The 15,355-nt window shown below is 49.4% G+C and overlaps 2 protein-coding genes across 2 annotated transcripts in view; one reads left to right on the forward strand and one right to left on the reverse strand.

The window, feature by feature from the left end:
• The window catches only part of CELF6 (CUGBP Elav-like family member 6), a 30,296-nt gene extending 17,263 nt beyond the window's left edge, over positions 1–13,033 (reverse strand). Inside the window, exons 1-2 of the mRNA XM_081228022.1 lie at positions 12,688–13,033; positions 8,861–8,943 (exon numbers count right to left, since the gene is read on the reverse strand). Of these exons, the coding sequence (XP_081084148.1) occupies positions 8,861–8,943; positions 12,688–12,949 (345 nt within the window). The 5' untranslated portion in view covers positions 12,950–13,033. The remainder of the gene's footprint in view (positions 1–8,860; positions 8,944–12,687) is intronic.
• Positions 1–15,355, forward strand: part of BBS4 (Bardet-Biedl syndrome 4) — a 426,848-nt gene that overhangs the window by 108,652 nt on the left and 302,841 nt on the right. The window lies entirely within an intron of this gene.

A 15,355-nucleotide genomic window follows, 5' to 3' on the forward strand; every position in this document is an offset into this window, starting at 1 on the left:
TTTAGAAGGGGCTGAAGCCTGAAGAATTAGGCGATAGGAAGCTCAGGGGCAAGCAGAGGAGGGACTGTGGAGGTCAGAAAGATTCTCCTGCCTTGGCTCTGTGTAGGGACCATGTGCGGCCTGTCCCTCTGGCTCCTGGACTTCCTTAAAGGCTTTGGGTGCGAGGAATTGGGTAGGAGGGCAGATGTGTGTTCTGTGTCTAAAACTGAGAATATACTTCTATGTGTCACTTAGATTAAACAATCTGGGAATCAGATTTAGGGCCATCTACCCCCAACTCTGCCATTTAATGGTTGTATGACTTCGAGTAAGCCATCCTCTCTCAGATTCAACTTGTCAAATGAGAAAAACCTTCCCCAAGCTTCTATGTCACCATAGTTTCTACCCTCACCCTCTCAGTCCCCTCCCTGGGACCCCTTCCCCTGAGGATGCTGGAGCTCTCCAGGGCACCATCCTTGGCCCTACTCATCCCACTCTTCCCTTTTTTCCTGGCTAATCTCATCCACACCCACAGCCTCAGCTCCTGTCCCCACAGTGATGACTCAGAGCTCTGCGTCTCCAGCCTGTACCTCCCTCCTGAGCTTCAGACCCATGTGCCCAGCTTCTTGCCAGACACCCTGCCTAGAAAGTCCACTGGCACCTTCCACTCAACACACCCAAACCAGAGCTCATCTTTTGGCCCAAACCTGATCCTTCCAGTCATCCAGGCTATAAACCTGGAAAGCAGCTTGACTCCTCCCTCCATACCCTCCCCCACCAACCAATTTCACCTTCTAATTCAGGGGTTCCCTGATCAGGGGTAGATAAGAATCACCTGGGAACCACATCAGACTCTTAAGTTGGGGGATTGTATAATTTGTAAACGCTCCTAGGTGATTTCGATATATACCCCACCCACTCCCATCCCCCAGCCACCCTGAGAGAATTCACGATTGAATCCCCATCTCACCTTCCTCTCATGGGTGTTGTGGGGATCACATGACATAATGGGGACGCAAAAAGTCTTTGTAAACAGCCAAGAGCTGGGTGCGTAGGATGTGAGGAATTATTGTTGGGGGGCAGACAGCTGAGTGCCGGAAGGAAAGAAGAGCAGCCTTCCTGTTCGTGGAGGAAGGGGAACTGATGGCCATCTGGCCTGAGAAGGTGATGATCTGACCCCCTCCCCTCAGGAAATGCAATGCTTCTGCACCAATCAGGGGCCACTCCATCCTCTACCAGTGTGCTCGTTGCCGAGACAACAGGCAGCTTCCTGTTACCATAGCCACAAGTGCTACCTAGTAACCATAGTAACGCCCTGGCAGTCACAGTTGAGCAATTTCCTTTGGATCAAATTTGGGGGAGGGGGAGGGGGGAAGGCTTAAAAAAAAAGGAAAGGAAAGGAAAACAGGCCAAGCCTGAACCAGCGCAATCCCCCTCCCACCCAGGGCTCAGGTTCTTATGCGTTCTTACACACCCACCCGCTGGTGGTGGAGCACCTGCAGTGTACCAGGCTGTGGGTGAGGGCCGAGACACCGACAGGACTCGGGCTGCAGTCTAGAGGGGTGACAGATCAATCCAAGGAGATCAGGGCGAGCTGGACAGGTCTGGATGGCCTGGACCAGGGACCAGGAGGACAGGACCCATCCCTGGGCATGGCCACCTGTGACTGTGGAGGAGAGACCAAGAGACAGAGCCAGGCTTCCCTGGTGGCGCAGTGGTTGAGAGTCCGCCTGCCAATGCAGGGGACACGGGTTCGTGCCCCGGTCCGGGAGGATCCCACATGCCGCGGAGCGGCTGGGCCCGTGAGCCATGGCCGCTGAGCCTGCGTGTCCGGAGCCTGTGCTCCGCAGCGGGAGAGGCCACAACAGTGAGAGGCCCGCGTACCGCAAAAAAAAAAAAAAAGAAACAGAGCCATGGAGAGCAGAGACACAGGGAGAGATGAAGAGACATAGGAAGACAGAAATCATGAGGGAGTAAGACAGACCTACACAGGGGTATGGAAAGAGAGAAATACTGGGGGAGATGGAAGGAAATGAGGGGAAAAGGGGTCAGGAAGGCGGGGTGCAGGAAAGGTAGGGAGGAGTGTGGCAGAAGGGTAGAAGCCTGGGGTGGGGGGCAGTGAGGGTGAGCAAGACCATCCTTGTTTTATTAGTTCTTAAATAGATCCTAAGAATTTCTCGCTGGAGCCTAGAGTGATGAGCACATGTAACAGCAGTGGTTTCCATGGCAGCTGCCTCCCCAGCTGGGTTTCTGGGGAGATGGAGCTCATCGGTGCTCTGGAGGATGTCCCTTTTCCCCCTCCCCCTCTCCACCACTGTTTGATGGAGAGTGGGCATTAGGTGGTACATACATGTCCCACATGGACCTGGCAGAGTCCAGGTCTCGGAGGCTGGGCACCTAGACTTTCCACCACTCGGGCATGTTGCCAGTATGTCCAGAACTCTGTGAAGAGCCCTGGGCTGGGCCCTTCAGTGGAGACAGCGATGACCCTAGGACCTTGTCCTCAAAGGCGTATAGAGGGGAAGATAATGCCACCATTTCCAGAGAGCCCACTATGTGCCAGGCCCTTCCTGGGGCACTTTACATACATTGTCTCTAAATTCCTTCCAACCACTCTACAAGATAGTGCCATTGTTTCCACAGTATAGATGAGAAAGCTGAGGCTGAGGGGGGTTAAATCACTTGTCCAAGATCACATGGTGGGTAAGTGGTTGGGCTGGGATTTGCCTCCAGGTCTGCCTGACACTGAAGTCCATGATTTTTGCATTGTGTCACTCAGCTCCGTTCTTAAGACATGAACACAAATAACGAGGCACAGAGGGACCAGGACCTTGGGAGGCGTGCAAGGTAAAGTGCTGTGGGAGAGGCTGACTCCAGCTGGAGAGGCTGGCTCAGGGAAAGTTTCATGGGGGAGGCAGGGTTTGAGCTGGGTCTTGCAGCACTGGGGTCATTTGGGCCATGTGGAGATCGTGGGAGAGGTGGGGCTGGAGGCTGAACACTCCAGGTGGCTGGGGTACGGAGAGGGAGATGCAAGTCTGAAGGAGCAAGGGTTTTCTGGTGGGCACCTGACACCGAGGGAGCTAGGGTAGTACAGATTGCTGCCAAGTCAGATAGACATATGTTTAAATCCTGGCTCCATCACTGACAACTTCCTTAAGGTCTCTGAGCCTCAGTATCCACTAGTAAAAGGGGACTCAGGATTCCACCTTGAAGGGGTGTGGTGAAAATGACAAAGGCAAGATCTTAGTAGGTGCACCAGATGTAATACATTTTTTGTTTGTTTGTTTTTGCTTGTGTGGGTTTTAAATGGAAGGATATGAAATTGAAGGGTAGGCAGGGGCCAGATCAGGGCAGATTGTGAAAACCATGACAAGGAACATTGACTTTGTTGTATTTCAAAGGCAATAGAGATCCAGGGAAGGATATTAAGTAGCGGAGGGGTCTGTCTTATGAAGGATCCCAGGAGCTGTCATTATGCAGAGAAAGGATTGGAAAGGGAAAGATTAGAGGCAGGAGGATCAGTGATACAGGTGAGGGTGAGGGTGACCTGGACTAGGGCAGAAGGAAATGGACAGATTCAGGAGATGTTCAGGAAGAATTAACTGGACTAAAGTTCTCTTGGATGTGGGGACTGAGGGAGAGGAGGGAATTTTGGCTGACTCTCAGGTTTATGGCTTAGGTGTTGGGGAATTTGGTAGTTTGGGAGTTAGGAGGTGCAGGGGAAGTCCTCAGGGGAGGAGCCCAAGATGGTGATGACAGAGTTGGGAAGAGTAATGCTCCCCAGGCTCTGGGCCTTCAGTCTCCACTGGGAAGTGGTTAGGGAGGACACCCGGTTTTTAGGTATGTTCTGTGTGGCTAAAGGAGAAAGAGAGCTGCCCACATAAGCTACCTGAGCAACCCTACCCTTCCTCGTTCCTGCCACAGCCAGGGGAGGGATGTGGAAGCGGGGTCAAGTAATCACTGTTCCCCTTTGAAGAAAAGAGGGCATTGCCTCCTTGGCCAAGAACTTGTCATGGGACCTCACAGGAGCTGTTGCCCTTGGCTGAGCATCTATTCCCCTGAGACTTTCCCGAGTCCAGGCATATTTCTGCTTCAGGGCTCAGCCCTGGAGGGGAAATCAAGGGAGAGTATGTCAGAAAGAGGAGAGGACAACCTGCTCCAAGCAGTGGAGTGGAGAAGGTCAGAGGCAGGACAGACACGTACGGCGTCCTAGTCCTTCTGCCCTGTAAGCAGCAGGGAAGGCAAGACCTTACCCCTTCTCCCTGCTTGACTTGCCAAAAATTCCTGCCTTTAGGCTCCACGTTGCCCTCTTCACACTCTTCTGTCCTGATCACAATTCTTCCCTCCACTCAGCACTCATGTCCTCAGCCCCTTCCCCCCACCATGGGAAGAATGCTTATTGGAACCTCCCCAAAGAAGGGACTACTGATGGGTCTAAGAGAGGTGTCATGGGTGCAAGAAAGAGTGGAGCCGATAAAAAGGAAACCACCATTTTCAGTACTTTGTTCTACCTCACCCCCTTCCTCTAATTCAACCCACTGCCAAGTCCCACTCGTTCTAGAATCTATATGGATTCCCTAAATAGTTCTCAAGTCCATCCTCTCCTCTCCGTTCCTACCCTAACCCCAGCTCCAGGCCAGTATCATCACTCACATGCCCTCAGCAAGCGTTTCCAGAGGGTCATCTGCCTCCAGCATTGCGTCCTCTCCACCCCAGCATTCACGCTGTAGCCAAAGTGATCTTTCAGTACCAGTCCCTCACTCTTCCCTGCTCAAAATATACCCAAGTTCCCCATTGCAAGCCGCCCAGTAAAGCCCGAGATCCTAAGACTGGGAGCCAAAACCTGTTAGTCCTGCCTCCCGTGCTGCCCAGCATGCATGATACTCTCCATTTACTTGGAGCCTTAGACATCTTTGCTGGGCACTTTCCCTGACTGTCCCCAGAATTCCAGAAGACACTTTTGTCTTTTAGGTTTCTAGGCCTTCAAACATGATGAAGTATGATCATGATTCAGCTCAGACAGCATCTCCCCTGTGAAGCATCTCCTCCTTCTCCACCCCTGATACTTCTTCTACGTGCCCAGAGGTTAAACCCCACTGAGGTGCAACAAGTTATTTCTGGGCTGGAAGCTCCTTGAGGGCAAAGGTGCCAGCTCATGCACTGGGCAGCTGCTAGCACATACAGTGCCTTTGTGTGAGTTACAAAGAGGCAACCCTGTGGGCAAATTAGGAAAAATGTCCCCCTTCCTCTGGGCTGACATAGTCCTGTGATAATGTGCATGGCTTGGTCAATAGAGCATGGCTGGATTTCGGGCCCTGTTTGCCTTTTACACTCAAGCTGTTTTGTGCAGGGCACAACCTGCCAAAGCAAATGTACTCAGTTATGTCTGTCTCCTTCATGGTGTTTGAAGGGATGGATGCCCAGGGGAAAGGAGAGCATGAACATGGAGGGAGACAAGTGCGGGGGCAGGAGGGAACCTTCTGAATCCCAGAAGGTGGGGCTGAGGTTGGGCCTCACTTTCTTCAGGTGGATTCTGGAGCCTAAAGTGAGGCTGAAAGAAGTAACTCTAGCTTCATGGGGACGAAGCTGTAGAAGATGGGACAGACCACTGAGGTTTGAAGGGAGTCCTGAGTAGGGAGTCAAGCTTTGATAGGTGACAGAAATTAGCAGGGAGCTCGTGGAGGGGGGTCGAGGGGAGGTCCCAGTCCAGCAGATAACATGAAATTTCTCCTAGCAGTTCAGGCTTTCCCTTTAGGTTTGACCCAGCCTTTCCTAGTCCCACAGCGACAGTCCTGCCTGCCTCCAGTCAGAGTCCAGATTGAAGTCTTGTCCCTGCTTCTCCAGTAGATGGCAGGTGTGCCCAGGACCCAGTGCCTACAGAGAGCTGGGCACCCTCCTCTCCATGCTGGTGGGCCTGAGGCCAGGTGACTAAAGCTACTGCTGCCCCTGGCAGGCCCAGAGGAAAGATTGATGACTCGGCCACTGCTGGGGCTGGCCAACAGGGCCATCGATTTTCATTTAGGAGAATAATTAAATATTAATTTTCACTTTGTTAAGCTGAGGAGGGTGAATAAGCCAATCCTGGCAGTACAAGAGGAAGTCAGGCCATGTTGGAAGCCTGTAGATGAAAGGGTGAGAGGGGGTAGATGTACCCAGTCACCATCCCCTCCAGAACTTTAGACCCCTATCTGCCACCAGCTTGGCTCAGGTAGCAGTGCAGTGGTTAAGTGAACGAGTTCTGCAGCCAGACTACTTGCACTCAAAGCCCACATCTTCCCATTAGTAGCTACATGACCTTGGGCAAGTCACTTGTTTTCTATGACTCAGTTTCCTCATCTATAAAATGGGAATGTCAATAACAATACCTTCTTCATAGAGGATTAGATGAATTTGAACCTGTAAAGTGCTAGGAACACTGTCTGGTATCAATATATGTTAGTTATTATTATTTCTATTTTCTCTCCCAGAAATTGTCCCAGTAGTGTAGGGCTTCACTGTCCTTATCTCAGGTGCTCTCAGCCTCATAGAGTACCCCAGGTACCCCGTCTCTTGTGGAACCCTGTGGCTGGTTGAGGAGGGGATTTTTTTTTTTTTAACATTTATTTATTTATTTATTTATTTATTGGCTGCATCAAGTCTTAGTTGCGGCACGCAGGATCTTTCGTTGCAGTGTGCAGGCTCTTCGTTCTGGTGCACGGGCTTCTCTCTAGCTGTGGCATGCAGGCTTAGTTGCCCCGCGGCATGTGGGATCTTAGTTCCCCAACCAGGGATTGAACTGGCATCCCCTGCATTGCAAGACGAATTCTTAACCACTGGACCAACAGGGAAGTCCCTGAGGAGGGGATTTGTCCTCCCAAAGTTCATCTTAATTTTTTCAGTGCCTTTCATTTGCTTTCAGGATAAAGTCCAAACCCCTCAGCCTGGAGTTCAAAGTTTCCTCTTCAGCCACTGCCCTCTGTGGATCTTCTCTCTGGTTTGGCCCCTGCTCACATGGGGGGCCCCTCCTCTACACTCCCAGCCTCATTTCACACCCATCTGTTCCTCTTGTCTCTGCACCTTTACCATGATGTTTCCCACATGGAGTGTTACCGTTTGTATCATTGACTCAATTCTAGTGACAGAAGTCATTTACTCCCAAGGTTGGATGAGTAATGACTTCTACTATTACTCCTAGTAATGCTGCTGTTACTACTACTACTACTACTACTACTACTACCACCAGCTAACCTGTATTGAGTACTTATTGTCTGCCAAGATCTGTGTTAAGCACTTTACATGACTTAGTTCATTTAATTATTATAACAACCCTACAAGTTCAATTTCACAGATGAGGAAGCTTAGGCTTAGAGAGGTAAAGACTTGCTCAAGGTCATATAATTAGTGAGTGGTAGGGCCTGGATTGACACCCAGGTCTGTCTGACTCCAGAGCCTGCATACAGAGGATTGGCGAGGGTGATAAGTTAGTGTTACTTGACAGTGAGTCTTCAAGAGCGAGGCTCAAGTTCCTTCAATTACAAGGATTGGTTCTAGGATCTGACGCCCCAATAACAGCCTGATCAGCTCTAAGTAAAGCCTGTCTTATTGCTGGAGAGCTCCAATTCAGAGAAGTGACTTGTTTACACGGAGCTGAAATTAGAGCATCTGTTCTTTATATCCCACTGATCCTGCTCCTGCTCTGTGAGGCCACCCATAGGAAACCAAATCCCTCTTCAGGACCTGAAAGCGGTTACCCACCCTAACAGTAATATGTATCAAGATCTTACTCTGTGTCAGGCACTTGCTAAGCCTCAGTTAATCCTCACAATAGCCCAGTGAGCTAAGTGTTAGTATAACCCACTCCTTATAGATGAGAAAATTTTCTAGTAATGTATCTGAAGACACAGAAGTGGTAAATGGCAGAGCTGGGATTCAAATCCAGTCTGTGAGTCTCAAAAAACTAGTATTCTTAATTATTATGTTATGATGCCTCCCTATTGCAGCCCCCACTAAACCCTATATTCTCCAGCTAAATATCCCCAATTCTTCAAATTATCATTCCATAATATATTTATGTCCCCATCCCATCCTAGTCTCTTTCTGGTAGGCTAATGACCCTCTTAAATCTGAGGCCTGGAAGTGGATATGAGTCCCATGTTTGGCCTGCCTGGGACACTTGAATAGCGTTCTTGTTCTAGACATATCACTCCTTGGACAAGAAAGAATGAGGCTGTGTAGTATGACTTGCTCTTGGTGAACCCACACTAGTTCCTAACAATCACCACTTTCTTCCTTCCACAGTAGGTCCCACTTTGCCTTTTGTCCAGTGATTAGCCATTAGCCAAGGCCATATCAAGTGCCACTGATACACAGTAGCCTAGCTGCCTGTGGAATCAGATCTCTCTTAACTTTAGCTAAGTGTTTGGGGTGTGGAGGGAAAGCAATCTTGGTGAGTCAAGACACCCCAAAAAAACATTACAGGAAGAGGACCAGAGGGAAGTGCCATCAAGGACCCTAGAACTGGAGGAAGTGGGATACCAGACCATCAGAGCCTCTCCTCCATGTATCTGCATATATGCTCACACCAGTGACAAATGACACCTAAAATCATGATTTTAGCCAACGTGGACAAACTCTAGCATAGCTCACAACAGTAATGCTTTTCCTAAATATGGGCATGGTACACTTAGCTCAAGAGTCTTGAGCCCATTTCTTTGGACCAGAAGACTGAACATAACACATAACCTGTAGCTGTTAAGGGTACAGGTAAGTCCTTTCCTGGAAAGATGACTCTTCTTCTAGTTCCTGGTCCCAGCCCAGCCCCTATCTGCTGCTTTGGCATGCACATAGGGCATGTCCCCAGCCTGAGGTGATTTCCCCCCGCCCCCAACCCTGGTGGACTTACCCCTGGCAGGGTCTTCTGCTCGTGCAGTGCACTCTGGGCCTTGAGAGCAGAGTCCCGGGCGCAGTAGGTGAGGAAGGCACAGCCTGGGGAGGAAGAGGCTGGCTCAGGGGGTTTCCTGAAACCCCCAGATACTCTTCCTGGAAAGACCCCATTAAGTTGACAAACTCCAGGCCACTCTCCTTTGAACAAGGACACTACTTCTGAGAAGGCTTCTCTGCCTCCCACCTTCTCTGAAGGGAGGGGCTTCGTGTGCCTATGTCCCAGGCTCTGGCTCCTTCTCAATTGCTCGTGGCCTCTTGCCTACGGAACATGTGTACCCACACCCAGTCACATGCTAATACAATCCCACATCTCCCCTCCCCACTCCAGCCATAAATCCTGTTAGGGTTAGACCTCCCTAAGCAGCTTTGCCTTCAGCTTTAACCCCAGCCTCCCCTTTCCTTTTTGGATTCATACTCCCAAAGTCTCTCAGAATCAGCCTCAATTCCTTCCCAACTCAGTTTCAGATGGGAGGAGACAGAAGAGGAGGAGAAAGGTTGGGACCCCAGGACCCCAGAACTCCTTCCTAACACCTCCTCCTAGTTTGAGTCTGAGGAAGGGATAATTTTGAGGCTTGGAAGATGGGACTGGTTTAAGGGTGTCCTATGGGTAGGAGCTTCTAGGGACTTCCAATCCTATCCAAGGAACTTGATCTGTCAGCTCTCCCAGGACTTCAAGATAGGGCCTCTTAAATAGTTATTGTGCCCTAAATTTGACTTCTCTAAAAGAACCAGTAGATACAGGGGAGAGAAGGAGTCGGGGCTGAGCCAAAGGATCAGTCCTACCCTCTCTTTGTCCAGCCTCAGAACCTGTAGCCTGCTAGGAAGCACAGGGCCAAGATTCCTTCCTTTCCAAAAGTCGTTGAGCACTCACTCATTCCAAAAAGATTTATTGAATACTTATTTTTGGTGGGACATTATGACAGCTTGAAGGTAAAGTGGCAACAAGACAGATACATTTCCTGCCCTCAAGGGGATCACGTAAAGGATCATGAGGGGGATGTATCTAACTCCACAAGGTTGAGGAATGTCTCAAAGAACACACTGAATTCTCAAAACAAACGGGTGTTAATGAGGTAACAAAAAGTGTGGCGATTATTTCAAGCAGAGAGAATAGTACATGTGATGACTGAGTGAAGAATTCAGTGTGTTGGGGAAATGGATGGAAGGCTAGTATGGTTGGAGATTGGTAACTTAGGGGCAGAGTGGCCAGTGAGGTATGCAGGGATCAGCTCATCTATAACCTCAGTCTGGATTTTGAACTTTTTCCTAAGAACAGTGGAGAGCCACTAAAGGGTTGTGACATTAGGTCTGTGTTTTCAAAAACAACCTTCTGAGTGTAGGAAGGAGAAAGACTGAAGGAAGATAAAGTGGATGTGGGAAGCCATTAGGAGCTTGGTGCAGTTTTCCACTTAGACCTCAGCAGACTTCAAAGGCAAATGGGAACATTTTCTCCAATGTCTCCTATGTGGTTGCCCTCTTAAGGTGGGCGGATATCTGCCATTCATTGGGTTAAAGTGACCTTAGAGAACTCCTGGGACAAACTCTTATCATATCAATAGGGAAACTGAAGCCCAGAGAGTATATAAGTGGCAGGATAGGGTTTGGAATCTCCAAACTCCTAGGCTGAGCTTGTTTTCAAAGCACTGTGGCTGCCCGCCGTGGTACTCAGCCATCAAAAAGAAAACGAGTCACTCTGGCTTTTGGACATCACTGTTGCTGGGGAGAAGGTGGAGAATATGTTGACTTGGAGACCCTCCCCAGTGATCTTGCAAGGCAACCCCGCCTTCAAGAGCTGTGGGTTGGTTTGGGGATAAATCACCAAACACCTGATTCCGCTTACATCTCTGCTCCATCTACTGCCACCAAGCCATAGTAGCTGACATCAGAACTGGGCAGGGCTGGGGCCCTCTCAGAAAGGCTCGAGGGCCTAGTTGCTGCCTAAAGGAGCCCTGTGTGACTACCTGGGAAAGGGAGTGGAAGAATGGAGGGATAAAAAGACAGAGAAGCATGGCTTGAAGGACAGATGAATGAAAAAAAATAACAGGAAGAATTAGAACTAAGTGTAGAGAGAAAGAGAGAAAGGATGAGGGAACAGTTCAGAGACTCTGATGGTGTTTGAGTGAGAATTAAAGGTATTCTATACACTTCCCTTACTGTACAGATGGCTCAGAAAGATTAGCTTGTACTTACATACTGAAATAAATGTCTAGAAAATAAGAAAATAAATTGCCATGGATGGATGTACAGCTGGGCAGCTGGACTGTGTTAGAAGGAATCTGGATGGTATGGTCTTGTCATTTCATGCCCCTCTAAAAATGACCCCACACAGGAGGGTGGAAGATGCACTGCTTCACAGCTGCTCCCGGATCTTCTATGGGCATTTTCCTGGAGCCTCTATGTTAGTGTGCCTAGGAACTCTCCAAAGCCTCTGAGTTGAAAAGGTGGCAGCCTGATTCCAGCTCTTAGCCCTTAGGAAAGTACGTTTAGCTGTTACCCAGGACCCACCACTTCTCTCCTGGAAAGATCATGGAGGATACTTGGGGGCCCTCCCCCACTCCCCAAACCCTGAAACTGCAGCATGGTGAAGGTGGGGAGAGGAAAAGGTGTTTCTTCTCAAATAATTTCCTTCCCCTGCCCATGTATGAATGTGTCTCTGGCTCTCTTACTCCAGCCCAGCCTGGACAGACTTTTCTGCATGTAAACAAGCCTCCTCCCTATTCCTACAGGAGGAAAGGGGTGTGGCTGGACAGGACCGTGGTGCGTCTCTCTCTAGCAAGGGCAGGGAGAAGACCCCTTTCTGCCTCTTCAACCTGACCGACCCTGAGGCTCTGGTCCACAGGCTCTGGTCCAGGACCACCCTGTGAGGGAGGGAGAGCAGGAGGCCATAAAGAGGATTGGGAAGGGACAAATATGTGTCACAGGAGTGGGAAGATTAGAGGGTAAAAGAAGTGTAGATTCAGCTGAGAAGAAACCTGAGATGAGGGGGCACAAGGTGGCTGGAGTTCCCAGCTGAGATCAGAGTTCTGGACTCAGATCAGAAAAGGAAGACAGTGTTAGGATTCTGGATGGGAGTAGGAGAGATTGGGGCTATTGTTAAGCATGAAGGCGGAATTTGGTGCTGAGAGCCTCCTGGGAGGGGAATTGGATTTTGTGACTTAGACAGGCATGGGTTCTGAAGAAGGGGAGAGTTTGGGTCTGTGAGATTTTAGGTTGGCAGTGTGAATCAAAAGAAGGTTCTGGGGGTTGACTGGTCTTGGAGGCCAGAATGAGGGGTGCAAGCCCAAAATGTGTGTGAAGGTGGTTAGGCCTGAGTGGGGTGGCACCAGATTGGGGTGGAGGGATGGTGGTTCAGGAATGATTGGGTCCAGGGTTTGGGAGATTGAAGGTGTCAGAGACCTAGAAGGTGGAATAAGTTTCCAAATTCCAGGATTTGAGATGTCTGATGGGAGGGACAGAGGGAAGTCCAGCTGAAAGGCGAGGAGTGTTGGGCTGTGAGACGTGAAGGGTAGGGAGTTGGAGGTTAGAGTGGAGTACATGTCGGGACCAGAGTGATGATCAGAGGGAGGATGTCAGAGAGAAAATTCTGGGTTGGGGGTTCTGTGATCTGGGAAGAAGACTGGGCTGAAGTGGGCTGGTATTAGACTGGTGTTGGACTGGCTCTAGGTAGGGCTAGGGTTGGGGCTGGGGTTGAGGCTGGGATTTGGGCTGGGCCGCACTCTAATCGGAATGGGGCTGGGCAGGGCTGGGCAGGCTGGGCTGGGCTGGGCTGGGCTGACCCCCGCGCACCTTTGTGGAGGCCGGTGAGCCGGTCCTTCAGCACCGTCAGCTCGTAGATGCGGCCGAACTCCTCGAACAGCGGCTTGAGGTCCTGCTCGTCCAAGCCCCTCGGGATCTGCCCCACGAAGAGCTTGATGGCGTCGTGGTCCTTCATGGGCACGGCAGGACCCGGGTTTAGCCCGCTCATGCCGACGCCGCTGTCCGCGGTGCTGAAACCCAGGCGCGGGCCGGGGCCGGCGGGCGGCGCAGACCCTCCGGGCGCTGCGGCCATATTCCCGCCCGGTCCGCCCTCCCGCCGGTCCCGCCTGTCCCGCCGTCCCCTCCCTGGACCGGTGGCGAGGGCCAGGGGGGGAGGGGGCGGGACACGGGCAGCGAGGGCGGGGGGCTGCACCGGGGGCGGGGTCCGGATGGAGGGGCGTAGAAAGGGTGGGGCGGGCTGGAAAAGGGCGGGGCAGGGGGCGGGGCAGGCCCGGGCCGAAGCGGCGGGATGCTGGGGTCTGGCTTCAGGTCCCCGCGCCTCGCTCTCTGGGCTCCCGCCCGAGCTCTCCCGGAGCTGAGCCCCGAGCCCCAGCCCCCGTGTTTGATGACGTAAGGCAGCTGGCCGCCGGGTCTACGCAAATGATTTGCATAATGAGGAAGCAGCGGCCAATCAGAGATGGAGTTGACCGGGCTCGGCCGGGGGCGGGCGGGGCGGCAGGGCTCTCGCGCTCCTGCTCGCCATGGCAACCGGACCCTCGGTTACCCTGTGTGTGTCGAGTGTGTGCAGGCGTGGCCGTGGATCGCGCGTGTGCGCCTTGGACCGCGTGAGGGGAAGTAGCTTCGTCATGCGTGGTGATGTCTGCGGGAGCCAGAGATAACCCCCTCCTCACACACCGGCACACACAAGCACACACACCTCCAATCATTGGAGCGTTTCCTGCGGGGGCGTATGGGGATTCCTCTTCTCCATTCCCACTACCAAAGCCAGTTCCTCGGAGCCGATCCCACCCCGCCCTATCACACAACTCTCCCTTCGGTGTTTTCAACCACTTCCTTACCCACGAGACTCCCGTGCATAAACACATTCGTCTCCCGTGCACACCCCAAAAAATAAAAATAAAATTTTAAAGAAAGAAAAACAAAACAAAATCTCCAAAACACTCCTAGAACACGAATTCCTCATCAGGAGAGTGAGGGAACTTATATTAGCCATATTTGCTCAGGTGCCTAGTTCATCCGAATTCGTGAGCTCGGGAGTGTTATCCTCCTTTTCCAGAAAAAGAAGCTGAGAGTCTGAGGGTCAAGGAGGTTAGGATCAGGCCCACCCCTAACATCTGCTGGGCCCAGGGCAAGAGAAGTAATGAAAAACAGACATAATGTGTATCTAAATATTTAAAAGATATAAATCAAGTTACAATTTGTTAAATAAAATATGTTCACTTCTTATTTCCACAAATACACTTTCATAATAAAAATGAAAAATATGTGTAAAGCTGTTTTTATATGACTGAAAGTTGGCAAAATATCAGACCTGATAGAATTTTATTACTCTTGCTCATGTCTGAGTATTCTCTTGATGGGTCAGTGATGTTCGGAGAAGTAATATAATAAATTATATGTTTATTTCATTAATTTTTTCTTACCTTCTTTCAGTAAAATTGCTAACCTGTCAATTCCATTGACTATTCTAAGAAACTGCTCAAGAGCAGCAGTAGCAGCTGGAATCAATAAAATGTTCTTACAACAATATTCAAATTCAGAAATAAACTGTGATTTTTTAAAATTCTTTTTTGACTTTTAATAGAAGTTACTCCTTATAATTACCTGATTATGGAATGGGTTGCCAGAACATTTCATTTTCACTGAGCCTGATGTATTTTTTAAAATTTCTTTGAAACGTCCTCTTTTTATTTATAAGTGTATTGTTTAGTTTCCAAGTGTTTAGAGATTTTCCTGTTATCTTTCTGTTACTGATTTCTAGTTTGAGTCCATTGTGGTCAGAGAACATACTCTGTATGATTTCAATTTTTTTAACATTTGTTGAGGTTTTGTGATCCTCAGAATATGATCTATCTTGGTAAATGTGAGTTTTTTTGTGATTGAAAAGAATGTATTTTCTGCTGTTGCTGGGTGGATTGTTCTGTAAATGCTGATTAGACCCTGTTGGTTGATGGTGTTGTGGAGTTCTGTATCTTTGCTGACTTTGTGGCTACTTGTTTTATCACCTGTTGAGAGATGGGTATTGAAGTCTACAACTGTAATTATTAATTTATCTATTTCTCCTTTCAGTTCTATTAGTTTTGCTTCACATATTTTGCAACTCTGTTGATTGGTGCATATACATTTAGGATTGACTCTTTTATCATTATGTAATATCATTCTCTGTTCTTGACAAATTTCTTGCTCTAAGATCTACTTTATCTGATATTAATATAGCCACTCCTGATTTCTTTTGGTTAATGTTTGCATAGTATATCTTTTTCCATCCTTTTATTTTCAACCTACCTATACTGTTATATTTGAAGTGACAAGATATAGTTGGGTCACTTTTTAAATTCAGGCCATCAGTCTTTGTCTTTTAATTGTTGTATTTAGACCATTTACATTTAATGTAATTATCAATAATGTTAGGGCTTAAATCTGCCACTTAATCTTCTGTCTTCTTTTTGTTCCCTCTGTCCTTCATATCTCTGGTTTT

Source organism: Mesoplodon bidens, assembly GCF_964165515.1.
Source record: "Mesoplodon bidens genome assembly, chromosome: 3".
NCBI lineage: Eukaryota > Metazoa > Chordata > Mammalia > Artiodactyla > Ziphiidae > Mesoplodon > Mesoplodon bidens.